The sequence below is a fragment of the Tremella mesenterica genome (genome assembly GCF_000271645.1).
Source record: "Tremella mesenterica DSM 1558 unplaced genomic scaffold TREMEscaffold_3, whole genome shotgun sequence".
NCBI lineage: Eukaryota > Fungi > Basidiomycota > Tremellomycetes > Tremellales > Tremellaceae > Tremella > Tremella mesenterica.
In genome coordinates, this window is record NW_006711227.1 from 156,128 (window position 1) to 172,025 (window position 15,898).

Sequence of the window (15,898 nt, forward strand, 5' to 3'; positions counted from 1 at the left end):
TTTTGCGTTATTTAACAAATGCATCAAGTTTTCTTCTAAATTTAAACATGATCAAGACTTATCGCATCTCATCTCATTTTTCCTTCGGCTTGTCCAGAGTCGAATGAGTAATCATAAGTCATCGTCTTCTGGATCGAAGCTATTTTCGGGGTACTAAAAGTTAGAATCTCAGTTATCTTCCTCTTCTCTCATAATTTCTATTCATCCTACGAATCATCTTCATCCTTACTTCTAATTAAAAAGACCTCGATCTTTCCTTACTTCTCATCGAAAAAAGCTCAACCTTCCCAGACATCTGATCAAGAAGAACTAAATTTCCTGATATCTGATCAAGAAGAAATGAAACGTTTTCCTTATACCAGTATGTCATCAAGAAGAACTAATACCATTCCTTAGACCTGATTAGAGAAAAAAGATAAACTCTCTTATCCTCTCTCCATGATGAAGAGGAATGGACGATATCGAAGATTTCTGGTGATGGAGGGCAGAAACATGGAAGTGGAAAAAGACTCACATCTTCCCATATTTGATCAGGTCTAAGAATAGCTCTTATAGATACTATATCCTCTACGTGTCCTTCGGACCAATGAGGGATATCTAAAGATAATATAGCTGCGCAGCCTATAATGAATTTTAATATCAATTACTTTTGTATTGATATAGATAAGAAGAACAAAAACAAAACAAAACAAAACAAGAAAAAGAAGGAGCGAAAGGATAAGAATCAGAATAAGAAGCAGGAGGAAGAGGAGGAGGAGGAGGAGAAGGGGAAGGAGGAGAAACTCTTACATTCTAAAGATATGGTTTGAGTAGAGTTTTCAAGATTATCTTCTGCCTATACTTTAGTTCCCAATACTAAGATCTTGTCCAAAGGGAATCAACTCACGTAGAGATCTAATATACGTGAAGTAAGTTGTCTAAACCATTTATCGTATTGTTTTCTATCTCATCAGTTTCTCTCATTTAGACAATTATACTCGATGGGCGATACCAGTAGTGAACATGAATCGAATGAAGAGAATTTCCGACATTCGAGATGGTACAAAAATGATAAAGAAACAAAAGTAACACAAGTAGGAACAGACTTACATTCCTCTCTCTCCCTGAGAACCACCTTTACCCCAAGCTTGTTCTAACCTACCTACTGCAGACCGGAAATCATCTTGGACACGTCGGTTCAAACTTGCTTTATCTCGAGCGTTATGAAGAGTGTGTTCGTGCGTCGACACGGGACCTACAGTCAAGGATTTTTTCACCATAGGTTACACTTCAAGAAGAGCAGTCAGTGTGGATGGGGGATAGAAGAGAAAAAGGGAAGCAAGTGGAGGAAGTATACCCTATGTGTATTGTTGAGAGGAATGCGGTTCGCGGGGGTGAGGCTTCTTATGTGGAGCCCCGCGTGGTCGGTTCCGATGACCGGTCGGGAGTAGTTGAACCGGATCAATTAGGATGCAAATGCTATTCGTATCGTACTTTTGAACTAGAATTCTCATTTTCGCTTCTTCTTCTTCTACTTCCTCTGTGATTTTCTCATCCTTCCCCATCATCCTCTCGTTCATCATCTTCCTCTCCGTCACCATCTTCATCATCTTCCTCATCCTCATCTTCATCTTCATCATCCTCAGGCACCTGTCATCAGCTCGCTATTCACAACTGCCCCAGGTCATCGAGACACTCACATACCACGGAGACAGATCACAAGGCCACTTCATCATCTATCAGCTCACGCCCGCCAGTTCCACTGACGACACCAACTCACGTCTTCCCATTGTAACAGGTTTATCCCAGGATTGAGACATAGTCGCAGGGCGATGATGGAAGACATATGTCCGGTATGATCCACATCTGTCATGCTGAGAATATCTGTGCACGCTGTATTGTGAGTTTATTGTGTCTTTTTCATCTCGCCCGACAGACAGTATGAACAGTACTCACCTTTGAGCCCTGCGTCCGTGACTGTTTGGGGTTGTGTCTCGGTCTGTAATGTCAGCCGAGAGATTCGACAGGTACACTCACCCATAGTTGTGCTACCTCTTCGGAAACCCCAGCTAACCAAGCCGCAAACTCGGCTCTATCTGTCAATTCAATATGATCTGAAGTTCATATAACTCACAGTTGTTCTTCCCCTTCTGCGTCCTCTAGTCTCCCTGCTGCTTGTCCCAGATCGTTCAGTATTTTCTGCTCGAAGACCTGGCTCATATTGCTGCCGACTTCTTGGTGACTTTCCGATATGAATACGAACAGGTGTGAGAGAGAGAGGACTTGGATTTTTCGGTGAGTTTCTTTCCTTCTCCTTCTTAATCGCCTTCTTATACCATTCATGTCCACTCTAACTCCCCATCTCGCAGCTCTCATCACACGTCATGTCATCCCTCCCCCATTTCTTGTCACCGCTTTCCCAGACCAAGTCGAAAACGCCTGTAACACACCCTACACACCTGGCAAGCCGTCAAACTCCTCTTCCTGGTAAGTAACCCAGCGCACCACTTCACCGCCCTCGAGCACACCCAAAAAAAAACAGCTACCGACCCTTCAAACCCAGGGGCGTCGCAATCTCACTCATCGCCGGGATGATTTCCCGCAAGAGAGATTGTCTGCATTACAGACGCCCGAGCCATAAAAAAGAACAGACATTCGAAAAAAAAAGAGGCGTGGAAGACGCATTTGAAGAGGGCGCAAGTATATGTGCAATCATCGTATCTCTTTCAATCCTGGTCTAGCGTCGGTTTTGGGGTGACAGTGAGGAATAAGAAGATGATGGTGATAAGAGAGGGATGACACGCCCCGTGAGTCGACTCGACCGGGATGACGTCAGGTGAAGTCAACTGAGAGGGCGAAGACTCGTAAGCGTTTATGAACGGAAGGTTCGAAGAAGAAAAAGAAAGAAGCGACGATTAGGAACGATGTTTGATCCGATTCGACCGGTCATGGAGATGTTTCCCTTATCAAGTGTCTAGACATTCTGCAAAGATTGAGTCATTCCGGAGGAAGAATCATGTCGAATCGTCTGGGAAGGTGGAGCTTGATTCTTGGATCAGCAAAGGAGGGTAACTTGTGATAACATGGGACCAACACCACGGAGCACGAGATACATACCACGAGGATCGAAAGATCGAAAGATCCCCAATCGTTCGAATATTCCCAACATGAGAGATTTCTTCTTTCACATCATCACCAGTCGAAAGGGAGCGCCCTCAACTCGTGTCCGGGTTCCTGCCCATTCCGTCGGCTTTGACTCCGGGTTCCTGTCATGAGGACATGGAGACGATCAGTTTTAGTCATGTCGAGGTGGAGCTACGTGCTCGTGTGTTAAGCATGTTCGTTGGATGATATGGTACCAATTCGAAATGTTAGGCTGATTGGACGACTCTCGAGACCCGGGCTACTTCCAGAACGTGGAAAGAACGTAATCAAGACGGATGACATTGGTCTTGACGATGTCGGTGCGAACTTCTAGATTCAGTTACGAGTACGAGTACCGAAGTCCATGTCATGTCTCGACGCAGTATTGGAGGGACTTGTTTGATTTGAGAGAGGTTGGTCGAGCTCGACACGTCACCGTAGGGATCGTCATGCCGATACGAACCAAAAAGCACAAAGATCCACTTTCATCTGTTTGCTTGCTTCGAGGCAGGGGGCTTATCGGCCTGGACGTGATCGGATCAAGAACGTCTAGGGTGTTCGCTAATAGTAGCGAAGCGGGCGATGACAAGCGTCATAGTTGTTTGGAAAATGATGCGCAGCGTACGCTTGGTCGTCTACTCATTCACGACGTGTTATATCGGTCCAAGGGTGAGGTTTATGTTGCTGGGCTTACATTCAGTCGTGTTGTTTGGGAGAGACGGGATTGATGATGGAGTTGACGGGAATTGCTGACAAGAGGGTAACAAGAACGATACAAAAAAGGATGACAATTGACGAGATGGAATTTGATACTTGATACAGAATAGATGACTCGACTACAACTGTCTCTTCTTCATTATTCTCTCCAAAGCCTTTTCAAGTTTATTGGCTTGAACAGTGTATGTACTCTTCTCACCGTTATATTGTCTACAATTAGAGAATATGAGTTTAGCGTCGGCTACGAAATCTTCAATGGTAGCATAATGATTGTTCTCAAGTTTACTCTCCATAGTTGATAAGTCTGTCATCAGTACCGCTGGCTCTCTCCTCTTCCTCAACTTTACGAGTACGCCATCTTTTTCCACCATCAAAGAAGAGAAATCCAGAAATCCAGAATGTCACGTAAATAGTATGGGAGTTCCGCAACATGTGTGAAACATGTACTGGTATAGTGCAAGAAAGACGGCATGTATCAGAAAAACAAAGGGACAACTCAGAAAGTCAAAGGGAGAACTCACCCATTGGAGTAGTTATCACATCGTAATAATCTTGTACCACATTCCTATCTACAGGTTTTGTGAAAGGCCATGCAGAAGGTTCTTGTTGTAAATCGTTTAAAACATGTTGTAAATAAACATGATGAGGGTTTCTCATAGGTTGTAAGATCATTGCGTCTAAATCGGGATTCCAACCACTTTCAGCTAATCCAGGGACATCTTCTTTTGATAATTTTGTTTGACCGGGTTTCCGTTCTTTGAATATTGTTAAACCTGGATGAACGATGTGGGATCTAGAAATGGTTCGAATCTTTGCTAAAATGGCCTGAAAGTCAGAATGATAATGTGACATTTGAGAGATAAAACAGAAGAGGAGGAAGAAGAAGAAGAAGAAGAACTGACAGCCTTTTGATCCGCTAGCATTTGATGTACCTCTGAATATTTGACTTTTGGTAACATTGAACATTGCATTATAGTTCCACCTTCGTAATCTTTTATATACCCGACCCAACGTTCGCGAGGATAAGCGATTTCTTTTGTAAAGCCTTGTTTTTTGAAATACCCGACGGCGTAATTATCCGCATATGTGAGAAAATGGTTGATAGTTGGATGAGCTTGTCTAACATGATCTTTTAAGGCGTTCATAAGATGAGATCCGTAACCCTATACGTCAACACGTTTAACCCACTGTAACCACTTTCTAATATATCACACAACCAGTCATAAGTTTACCTTTTCGATGTGAGGTTCGGATACCATATCTGTCATTCTGAATGAGTGTTTTATCACCTGAGGGGAGATGGAAATGAATGAGAAACAGTGAGAAAATAAACACACTTTGATTTGCTCCGAACTGTCCACAGCGCAAAAAACTATCTCAGCAAAACCTCTACTCTCAAATGGTCGATAACAAATCCCCCCTACAACTTTCCAACCTCTTTTGACTATAGCCATACTTAGATGATTCTTATCCAATACCAATCGAGTGATATATTCACGAGGCATTTTGGGTAATTGACGTTGGAAAAGGTTCTTGAGACCTATGAGAAGGATGGTAGCTACAGGAGTTGGATTACGAGAAGCGACGACTATAAGCATGATTTCTCTGTTAGCTTCTTCTATAGCTGCTGGTCTAGGAGGCAATTTAGGCTAATGTCAGTTTCGATCCTTTCGTTACTTGAGATGCAAAAGAAGTGAGATATCAAGAAGTGAGATTTTAAGCATTGAGATATTGAAAAATAAAGATGAAGATGTCTCACCAATTCTACTCCTTCCCAAACTTCCACTTGGACACCTTCCGTTGATTCTCCTTGACCATCGTCACCACCTAATCTCCTCACTACTTCATCTTCTCTTTCTTTTTCTCTCTCTTTTGCTGCTTCTCTTCTCCTTCTTTCATTCTCATCCAATTGAGGTCTACTGGCCAAAGGAACTTCCTCCTCTTCCTCTTCCTCTTGGTCTTCAACTTCAACCCCTTCTGGTAGATTTTCCAAAGCACTATCCGGTAATCTACCAGCAGGATGTTGATTTCCATCTGGATCCGTTTCCATAGAAACTAATCCTCTTTGACCTCTGACGACAGTCCGAGGTTTTGTTCCTTTTCCTGGGGCTGAAACAGGTTTCTTACCATGTCGAGGTGAAGTGGGAGATGGTTCTGCTGTGGTTACCGTTCGTTGACGTTTCCGTTTCCTTCCAGATCCGGAGGTTGGTTCTTCTGGTTCGATAACTTCGGAGATTGTACTGCCAGGTGTTGCGACTTCGGGATAAGGTGACGCGGATGAGGAATTTCGTGTGAGATCCAGAGCTGGAGGAAGAGGGGCCATGGGTTTCTTTCCACCTTTTCTAGTTGGAGGGACGAAATGATGGAGTTGTTGAAGGAGGGAAGTGATGGATTCTGGCTGAGGAGTTGGGTAAACGGTGAGAAGGTTTTGGTCCTGAGAAATCAGCTTGTCCTCGCTGACCATTTCATACACCTATGTGTATCCCACTTTCCCTGCTTTGACAGGTACAGTCTATGACGTGCATTGACGGATGTGGGAGGGAAAAATGTGCCAGACTGGTGTAACAATATTAAATGAGATTGCAAAAGAAGTACGAGAACTCGTGATTAAGAGGGGATAATGATGAGAGAGGGAAAGCAGAGAAAGAAAGACCAACAACACACATGTAATAATTCTTCTATTCGTCCTACTACCCTCTCCCTTCTCTTCCTCTCAACTTCATCCAAACCATCAGGTAAACTATGTCCATTATCATCTTCCCATCCATGTCCACAGTTCCCACATTTCAACCACCAACCTTCTTCCGATTTCTCTTCCGTCTTTCTAACACTTTTACTCCTTTTACCTTTCCCTCTACCCTTCCCTCTTTCCCTAGATGTTCTGATAGGTGAATTCTCATCCACATCCATGATCCCATTATCCGAAACTATCACAACGGCTCCTTCTGGTGGTTCCAAACCCTCACAGTCACATCCATCCACTTTACATCTCATGAACCGAGCCAATTTGAACCTCTTCATTCTCTCTGATAATCCTGGTAAATCGTCAGAAGGAGATGGTATGACGTATATGGTCTTCTCTCCTCCAGAAGTACCATCTTGAACTTCTAAACCTGGTGTACCTAAGCCTGATCCACTCTGACCTCCTGGTGTATTCAACCCTCCTGGTGTGTTGAGACCTTCAGGCGTGTCGAAGTTGGGTGTACCACGTGCGGACAGAGAAGCAGTAGGAGAAAGGGATATAGCGGTTTTGATAGGAGATAGGGATGATGATCCTGCTGAAGAGATGGATTGACGGGATATGACAGGTGTACGTGTGGAAGGTTTAGGAGTAGGTCGAGCCGTGGTATTGCGTCTTGCTCGAGGTGGCATCTTAGGGGTCAAAGGGATTTGATGTGTCAAGTATGTCGATATTGCTCTCGAAGGCGACAAGCTTCGGTCACTTCAGATGGGTGATGGAAAGAGTATGATTGATGAGAGATCTCAGAGCTGAACAGAGATTGTAAGGTCAAGGATGCAGATTGAGGATCAACATAGAATGCAGTGGACGTGAAGGATGGGGTAAGGAGGAGCGGAATCAAATTGAATGTGGCGAAAGTACCAAAGTGGCGAAAACCCTCTGGGATCACTTCTTCCACTAAAGCTACTTGTAACACCGTGGAGGGACGGCACGGGATCAATGTGGCTCGGGTTTTCTTACTGGTCGCCAGTATACGGGAACTTTACACTGTACAAGTGGAGGAAAAGTACATATTTGTACTTGTACGTAGTGAGAATAACCCGGGAAAGCATCAATGCCACAGATATCCTTTTCAATACATAGATCGTCAACCTACCATTTTTCACTTCACGTGCAACTTGACAGGGTGCAAAATTGATTTAGTCTTAGGAATCTTCCATGGATTCATGAATTCATGTCAACTGTCATTCACCTACTCTTGCCATTCTCAAATAGGTTCCTTCCTCAAATAGCTCCTCAAATTTCTCCTTCTCTTGAATCATCAACATCTGCAGTATATGTCCTCCTTACCTGTTCAAACTCTGTATAAACCTTTGAGAAAGTTTCCCCAACATCTTTCCACTTCCTTCCATTTGTACAATACTTACTCTGCCACCAAACTTCTTCCATGATTCTATCCAGTTTCTCCTCCTTCATCTCTCCCTTAGACGGAATCTCATACATGTTTGAATCCTCTTCCCTTAATCCTATTCCATTACGTGTTTCATACAGTTTCAAATCGGCCACAAATATAGTCAAACAATGTATGATATCTTCCTTAACTTTATCAGACAATTTATCTCCTAATTCCTCAATAGTCGGGATTACTCTTGTTCTTGATACTTCTTTCAAAGTGGTATAAGAAAGATGAGAATTAACTTGGATTTGAGATTGATGACGATTTTGAATATAGTCTAAAAAATCTTCTAAATAGATTGGAGAATGTGGATCATCGGTTGAATTCTCATCTTCAGTTGAATTGTCATTATCACTTGCAGAGTCATTGGAAGGTGACTCTGAAGAGATATTATCAACAATTTGAACCTCATTAGGAGGACTTTGTTCTGATATATGATCAATCAACGAAGTCGTACTAGAGGGAGTAGAGGAAGAGGAAGTGTTCTGACTGTTATCATAAGAATCATTGATGGATTTTTCTTCTTCTATCAATTTACCTAATGCGCCAGTCATCTTTTCTTTCTCAAGTATGGTAGAGATGATGTTGATGATGGAATATAGAGCTTTGATGGAACCCTCTGAATCGCTATGATTTCTTCTGGTCATCTCTTTCCATTCTTCGTTTGTGGGTAATAGGCTGGTTGTGTATGAACGTGAAGTCGATGAGTTGGTAGTTGAGAGCGACATGGTTGCAAATCTTGTATTTGTTATATGAAGTATGTTATATGAAGTATGTTATATCAAGTCTATGATATGAAGTATGTTGTATGAGATGTAAATAGATTATGTAAAAGTATGTGATATAAAGTATGTGATATAAAGTATGTGATATAAAGTATGTGATATAAAGTATGTGATATAAAGTATGTGATGAGATGTCTGGCAAGTGTTATATATGTGGAAGAAACAATGTGTGAAATGAATCAGTGAGGGGAAAGAGAGAACAAATGACAACTTCCGTCTCATGCCCTCAAAAGCTACATATGTAAAGAAGGCAACACATCCTTTGTTTCATGAGCACATGTGATGAGATACAAGATGAGAGTCAGACTTAATTGAGTGTTTCATCTTCACAACGGAAATCTCAATATCAGTCAAATATCAAATGAAACGCAATACGGAAGTTGCGAAATGATACGCCATACGGATGTTGCGTGAGTAAAGTAAGAGGCTCCGCGAGATGAGACATGATTGAAAGAAGTGAATTACGAATGCTATGATATTCATCAAACCCTTGATAATACTTTGTCGTTACTTGTTTCACCTTCATTTCAGAACCTGTTGGGTCTGACTGTTCAAACTTCTCTTACTATCTTTCACCTTTTTCCTCAATCCCCTATAATCATTCCACCCCTTTTGTGACATCCCTCTCATACAACTCAAACCCGCACCACACGGGAACATCCCTCCCCACGCCTGAAAGCCCAAAGTACTCTTCACAAATCAACTCCTACCTCCATATCACACCAGTGACACAACCACCATATCCGCAAGGAGTGTCGTCCGAGACCCCACCACCTCGATGTAAACCTCGAAGGTAGAGAGTTGATGTCCATACCCCCACACTACTCTCTCCTGACGACCCTCGCATACGAAGGTCCTGTCGGCGCACTCGATACCGCCGCCGCCATGTGAACCTTGGGAGGTCCAATGACAACGTTAGCACTGATGCTCACTTCCCTCAACTTGGCCTCGATCTCCGTTTCTCCTGCTACCACAGGAGCGACAGCGGGGGTTGGTCGGGGTTGTGGAGGTGCCGAGGGATCGAACAAGACAGCTGCCGGTCGGGCGGAGGGAATGCGACGTGGGAAATCCGGATCTTCAGAAGAAATGATGACTTGGGGTGGGACTACTGCAGTTAAGTGAGATGTTGATGAAGTCAATTGAGCTGCTTGAGAAGGATGAGACATGACAGAAACAACCGGAGTCGTCTGTATTATCGTACTGGGCGCTGGTGTCCTTGGCCTGGAAAGAGTAGCAGTTTGAATTTTGGGAGAAGACAAGGGTGATGATGATTGCGTAGGACGACCACTGTTACCATTCCACGCATTCTGCCCCGCACGTATCTTCGCACGCTCCACTTGCATTGGCTCGGCGTTGGTCCCGTTTCTTCCTAAAGGTCCAGACAGAGGTGGGAAATCGGTTTGGCTTGATGCTCCGTTTGGTATCTGAGGGACTTGAAGGGGCAGAGGAGAGGGATAATAAGGTACGTTATTGGCTGCCCAATCTGGTCTTTGAGGAAGGGGGAATTGACCAGGAGCAGGAGGTGCTAGTTGTATGGAATTGGTTCGTCGAGATGAGCGTGATGATGATGCTGTAGTGATAGATGACTGTTCATGAGTTATTGTACCTTTATATATACATCGTTTGAATATGGCAGAAATTCATCGGGTGAAGGTGACGAGTAGGATGGCAATGATAAAGGATGTGATAAAAGAGTCCACTTACAGGACTATGCCCTCTTGTACTCCGTCTGTCGCTATGAACTAAACTCGTCATTCCATTGATACCCGATTTACCCCCCTGTCTTAACCCATTCATCGGATATCTTTGTCCGAATCGTATACTACTCGTCGCGCTCCGTGTGCTCGTGGTGGATCCTCTGGAATGAGGACGTGATCCATCCGGGTATGATTGATACGACACGCTGGATATAGACGAAGCGGACGACGAATGGGGGAAGATGCCGGGACGATGTGGCACAGGCTGAGCCAAGCCGCCTCCGTTGGTCATGCTGGGCCTTGCCACAGGTAGTGTCCTTGAGTTATAGCTCTGGCTGGGAGGATAAGGGAACGGTTGTGGATAAGCTGGCATACCTTGTGGTATCATTGGCATTCTCGGTGGTATCCCCACGGCATTGGGAGGTTGAGGACCGAGGTAGACCCAACCTGGTGGTGGCATGGCCATATGTTCCGGAATCATCGGATGAGGCGGGGCATGATTATGGTATTGAGATGGTGGTTGGGTCGGCCAGTCTGATGGTGCATATTGCGGCTGCGTGGATGGACCGATATATGTTGAAGAGCCCTCGGAATATTGAGCGGAGGGACCGTATGGAATAGGACCCATGGGTGCCATTTGTGGGGTGGGATATCCGCTCTCATCTGGATATCCTTGTGGCCCTATGGTTCGAGGAGGACAATAGACGAATTGCGTCGGGTGTTGATTGGGATGATACATATAGCCTGCGTAAGCTTGTTGAGGTGCTTGACGTTGAGGAACGGGCTGAGACTCTGATTTGACAGGGTGGAATATTGATGCGTACACAGGTTCACCCGATGCGTTATATGGGGAGCTAGGTTCACCGGCGTATAAATGTCGAGGGACAGGGTCAAATTCGTCATCCATTCCTTGCTTGACCGAACCGTTGATTTCATTACCACCTCCATTGGCATTTGAAATTCCCGTTTTGGAAGGGTCGGAGCCTGAGCCATATATTCTCTGCCGAGCCAAAGCGTAAGCAAGCTCTCGCTCTTCCAGGGTCTTTTTCTTCATAGCCTGAGCTTGCGCAGAGGACTCGGCTGAGAATTCTGTTGAGGAACCGCGATGACCGTCGTTGACGTTATCGTTTGCTCGTTGCATTATCTTGAATTTCTGAGTGGGCGATGGAGGTTTAGGAACCATTTCGGCGAGTCTCAGAGAGTGGCTACAATCAGCCCAGACTTTTCTTCCAGCAGTAGCATCCACAAATGAGTCTCGTCATGAGTGATAGAAGTCATAGAGCACAGAGAGTCTTCAAGGAGGGAAGGTGTAAGGTGATTGGAACTCACGCTTTCTCACTCAAATTCCCTTGAACACCTACAACCATCTTCTCTTCCGCGCCAGGACATGCTTTGAGACCATACCATTCCGCCGTCTTATAAACCAGCATCCTCTGAAACTTGCTTCCTGGTGTGCTACCGAGTTGAAAGCTCGGACCCAATGTAGCAGCCAATGACCCGCCCGCACCGCCGGGAATCATCTGCACTGCCGCAGCACTGGCGCCCGAAGTTTTCAGCAGAGCGAGAAACGATTCGACCTCTCTTGCAATGACGAGAAGGAAGAGACGATCTTTGCTGAGGAGTGCATTACGGAGCTGAATCTCGTCTCGTAGCGCGCAGAGTCCCACTTCTGCGGGAGCTAAATTGTCGAGGACCTGAGCGCGATCAGAAGCAGCTGTAGAGTCCGGCGCGACGGGATCAGAGGAAAGGGAAGTGGGTGGTGAAGGGGAAGATGAACGTTGTGAGGGTGTAGTGAGGTTTGTGAGACTCGAACGATTTGAAGATGAGTCGGGCATTGGTGTCAAGCGACTAAAAGTGAGTTTGACTATATATTACACGAAAACTTTGGTCGAAAACACCTATCGACAGGGTGAAGATGAGGGAAATAGTGGATTGGGAGTTAAAGCAAGTGATCAGATACCCAGAGGTGGCAAACGCAGGTAATTCGGAGTACACGAACAAAGTAGGTGATTGATGTGTGACGTGGGGAGAACAGGAGAATAAGTAGTTGAGATGAAGAAAAAACTCACCCATCCATATCACCCTCATTGTCAATATCAACATCGTCATCTCTCGTAACTTCCTCATTTGAAAGTCTGTCAAGCTTCACCTTTTCCATATGACCAACACGCGCACCGATAGAGATCTTTTCAGGAAGAGATAATCCTTCTATAGGTATATCCAATTTGATAGCTTTTGCTTTTGGGGTATGTGGAACAGGAGAGGATGATGGAGGAGGAGGAGGAAGAGGAGGAGGAGCAGGTATTGGCATTGTTTTTTCCTATGTGTGTTTCTCACGCGTCGGAGTTGAACATGTACCAAAGCGGTGTGAAAGGCTGTGTATACGATGAGAGTTTGATAACGCGAAAAATTGAGTCTGTTCCAGATAAGCACTATGAATCTTTTGTTAGAAGTGGGATAGAGATAAGAGGAAGAAAGGGTGTGAGGTTTGAGATGAATGAGATGATCAGTCAGAGCTGAATTATTTACTCTTTCTTCACTTGGAGAAGGGTGAATTGTGGGTTCTTCTGATTAGAGATGGAGAGTATTGCGATGTGAGTGATATGAATTGGTAGGTAAGATGACAATGATGATAAAGGTCAGAGGACAAGGAAAAGTCATGAACAAGGGTGAGGAACATGATGTCTTGTAAGAGGGATCAAAGGGTTTCAGAGTGGTGAAAGGAGGGTTTTGAGACTCACCAAGCGTCGGTCGTCGGTTATTCGGATTATAATTCGGCTTTGATTGTAGGGGGTGTGAGAGGGGAGGTTCCTAGTATCCTGAGAGAGATGAAGTAAACTTTGGATGTGAAGAGGTGGTGTGGAAGAGGAGAAAGAGGGATGATAAATGATGAGAAGGGAGGGGACGAGTGTGTGACGTGATAGGCAGTCACAGTAGTTACTGCAGACCTGACAACTGTCACGCTCAGTCACGCTCTGAATAGATGGCTCGTCGATCTGTTCGCTATATCGAGGTAGAAGGTGGAGGTAAGAGAAGTATGATAAGGTGTATGGGTTATGGACGAAAGGGGGAAAGTGCAAAGTGTGACGAGAAGCAGAAAAGTGAGTGCCGGTTGGGGGAGTCGTAATTTATTTCCACTTGCAACTGCGATGCGCGTTTGCCGGTACAAGTATACTACTACTACACAACCTACGCTGCTATGCAACGGTGCAACCATTCGTCCGTTATCAAAACCTGCATCATGGACTTTACATCGTAGACCAGGTATACAAGACCTTGCCTCAATGTCCTTTTCAAAGTACAAACTAATCAAGTGTCCAATCATGATCAAGCGACAGTTCGCAAGATTCTCCTACTTCTACGAGGTTCTCCCGCTGGCTTCGCATTCTCTTTTCCTCGTGAAGATCGAGCCTCCAGGCGAGTTTTGATCGGCGAGACAGGGGTGAACATGTCATTTAGGTGTTTGTCATCCTCCTCACCCTCATCAAAAAATGATCCTTTGGTCTTGATCTGCGGTTTGGAAGGAGAGATGAATAAATTGCCCTGACCGGGTGAAGAAGGAACAGATGTTTTTGGTGCTGATGCTTTGGGTGTAATCCTCGATTTGGTTTTCTTCGTTGGAGATCCCTGAGAAGTTGTCGGTCGTCGTTTCTCTGGTGAGACGGGGGTGGGCGGAGCGGGACGATTGAGGATCCTCGAAGGGGCTGGAGAAAGAGGAAGGGGTTTGATTGATTTGACCTTTTTGATCACCTTTGGACGGGGTGGGGTAGGTAAGGCTTCTTGAGAAGCGGGAGGTGTAGGTAATTGATCATTGTTGAGTTCCTCCCCATCTTGTGAATTTGACTTTGCTTTTGTTGGCTTTTGTGGTTTATCTGTCGTATCAGCTTGTTTCCGTCTGCAGTCCATGTGATAACCCGTCTCAAAAGTAATCCTCAGGACGGAAAGAGTGTAGAGTAGACGAGTATGAACAGCAACCGATCTCAACTGGTCATACACAGATAAACAAAATTGAAAATAGAGGATTGAGCACTTGTATGACTCACCCTTGACAGAATTCTTCCCAATCCCACCAAAAACAACCTCTCCATCCAAATTCATTTGCATCTCCCAATCACCCGGTCGAATCTTTTTCCACTCTTCTTCCACTTTCTGAACCCATTTATCCGTTTCTCCTTGAATATGTACATCTATGATACCTTGCCATTCCTTACTCGGAGCGGTCTGATTGATAAATATCACTTTCCCATTTCTCCCATGAACTACCTTTGCGAATTCTTTCACTAATCTTTTGAGACCGTGAACTTTGAGAGAAGTACCCATGATGAGTAATAAATCTGGGGAACGAGACATGTCGTATGTTTGTAATTGACCGATATCATCACCGAGAGGATGAGGTTCGTCGTAGAGTACTATACTTGGACGTAGAGTACCGATAGGTGTTAAACGAGCGTTTCGAGATATTCTTTCTTCACCTGGAAATCAGCTTGACACGTTGATGAATAGAAAGTAGAAAGATCAAAGATTGAAAAAAAAAACTCACATCTATCTTGACAAGTTGGACAATCCGGTGCATCACCATCTCTGAACATTTTCACCCATTCTTCCCTCGTTTCATAATCTTTCCAACAAACAACACATCTAACCCTTCCTAAATCCCCATGTAACTCAACATTCTTAGTTTCTTTCTTTTTCAAACCTTTCCCTCTTCCTCCACTTTCTAAACCTAATCGTCTTTCTAATCCATCAACGTTCTGAGTGTAAGATCTCAATAACTTTCCTTTCGTTTCTAATCGAGCGATGAAATGATGGGTTTTGGTAGGTTGAGCAGCTTGACATTGAAGTGATAATTCAGCTATGAAAGTGTAAAAGATTGAAGATGTTGAAGGGTTGAGAAATAGGGAAGATGAGAATAATTCTTTGCCTGATACTACTTGATCGGGATATTTAGCTTTCACGAGGGAATAGAGTCCTTGTGGGGAACGGAAGTCCTAGTTGGTCAGTAGAAATTCACAACATACGATTCCAATTCGTTAGACGAGGTATTGTATGTTGTGTATATCGCAAAGGCACTAACGGCGAAACCTTCATATTGGAAATCTAAGGTTTTTCCAGAAAGCATGAAGAGATGAATGAACATCATGAGGGAGATGAAAACTTGTTTGTTTGTGAATGAAGATGAGAAAACTAACGGGTATACCACTAGAACAACTTATTCCAGCTCCACTAACTACCACAATCCTCCTCGCTTTGATCACGCTCAACGAAACGTCTGATAAAGCTCTTCTCCCTGAGAAATCTTCATGAGAAGTGGAAGAGAGTAAATGGGCAAGGTCAAGAGTTGTTGGCATCGTTCTGGGTGTTCATCCAACCCTTGATCGTTTCTGACTCGGAGGGATGTTGATAGTCGACTTGATCGATGTTCGTGGTCCGTACCGTATGA

At 44.3% G+C, this 15,898-nt stretch overlaps 5 protein-coding genes across 5 annotated transcripts; all 5 read right to left on the reverse strand.

Annotated features, from left to right (window-relative positions):
- Nucleotides 1-68: 68 nt before the first annotated feature.
- TREMEDRAFT_60859 (uncharacterized protein) lies at nucleotides 69-2,199 on the reverse strand (the record flags this gene model as incomplete). Its single annotated transcript, XM_007003356.1, has 11 exons — nucleotides 69-128; nucleotides 515-621; nucleotides 790-835; nucleotides 887-941; nucleotides 1,090-1,234; nucleotides 1,578-1,629; nucleotides 1,680-1,715; nucleotides 1,760-1,872; nucleotides 1,936-1,978; nucleotides 2,017-2,071; nucleotides 2,114-2,199. 11 exons carry the CDS (start codon nucleotides 2,197-2,199, stop codon nucleotides 69-71), a joined length of 798 nt encoding a protein of 265 aa, XP_007003418.1.
- A 1,760-nt stretch (nucleotides 2,200-3,959) lies between these two features.
- On the reverse strand, nucleotides 3,960-5,474 carry TREMEDRAFT_29235 (uncharacterized protein; the record flags this gene model as incomplete). The annotated part of the gene is made up of 4 exons (XM_007003216.1): nucleotides 3,960-4,144; nucleotides 4,362-4,665; nucleotides 4,743-5,003; nucleotides 5,178-5,474. Coding segments are annotated over 4 exons (1,047 nt in total), but the record flags the coding sequence as incomplete, so codon positions are not given.
- A 2,290-nt stretch (nucleotides 5,475-7,764) lies between these two features.
- On the reverse strand, nucleotides 7,765-8,704 carry TREMEDRAFT_60861 (uncharacterized protein; the record flags this gene model as incomplete). Its single annotated transcript, XM_007003357.1, has 2 exons — nucleotides 7,765-7,832; nucleotides 7,948-8,704. The coding sequence occupies 2 exons, from the start codon at nucleotides 8,702-8,704 to the stop codon at nucleotides 7,765-7,767; spliced, it is 825 nt and encodes a 274-aa protein (XP_007003419.1).
- Nucleotides 8,705-9,479: 775 nt separating this feature from the next.
- On the reverse strand, nucleotides 9,480-12,769 carry TREMEDRAFT_73438 (uncharacterized protein; the record flags this gene model as incomplete). Its single annotated transcript, XM_007003666.1, has 4 exons — nucleotides 9,480-10,347; nucleotides 10,466-11,663; nucleotides 11,788-12,306; nucleotides 12,528-12,769. 4 exons carry the CDS (start codon nucleotides 12,767-12,769, stop codon nucleotides 9,583-9,585), a joined length of 2,724 nt encoding a protein of 907 aa, XP_007003728.1. The 3' UTR covers nucleotides 9,480-9,582.
- Nucleotides 12,770-14,532: 1,763 nt separating this feature from the next.
- Nucleotides 14,533-15,806, reverse strand: TREMEDRAFT_16281 (uncharacterized protein; the record flags this gene model as incomplete). The annotated part of the gene is made up of 3 exons (XM_007003104.1): nucleotides 14,533-14,930; nucleotides 14,999-15,446; nucleotides 15,648-15,806. Coding segments are annotated over 3 exons (1,005 nt in total), but the record flags the coding sequence as incomplete, so codon positions are not given.
- Between the last annotated feature and the right edge of the window lie 92 nt (nucleotides 15,807-15,898).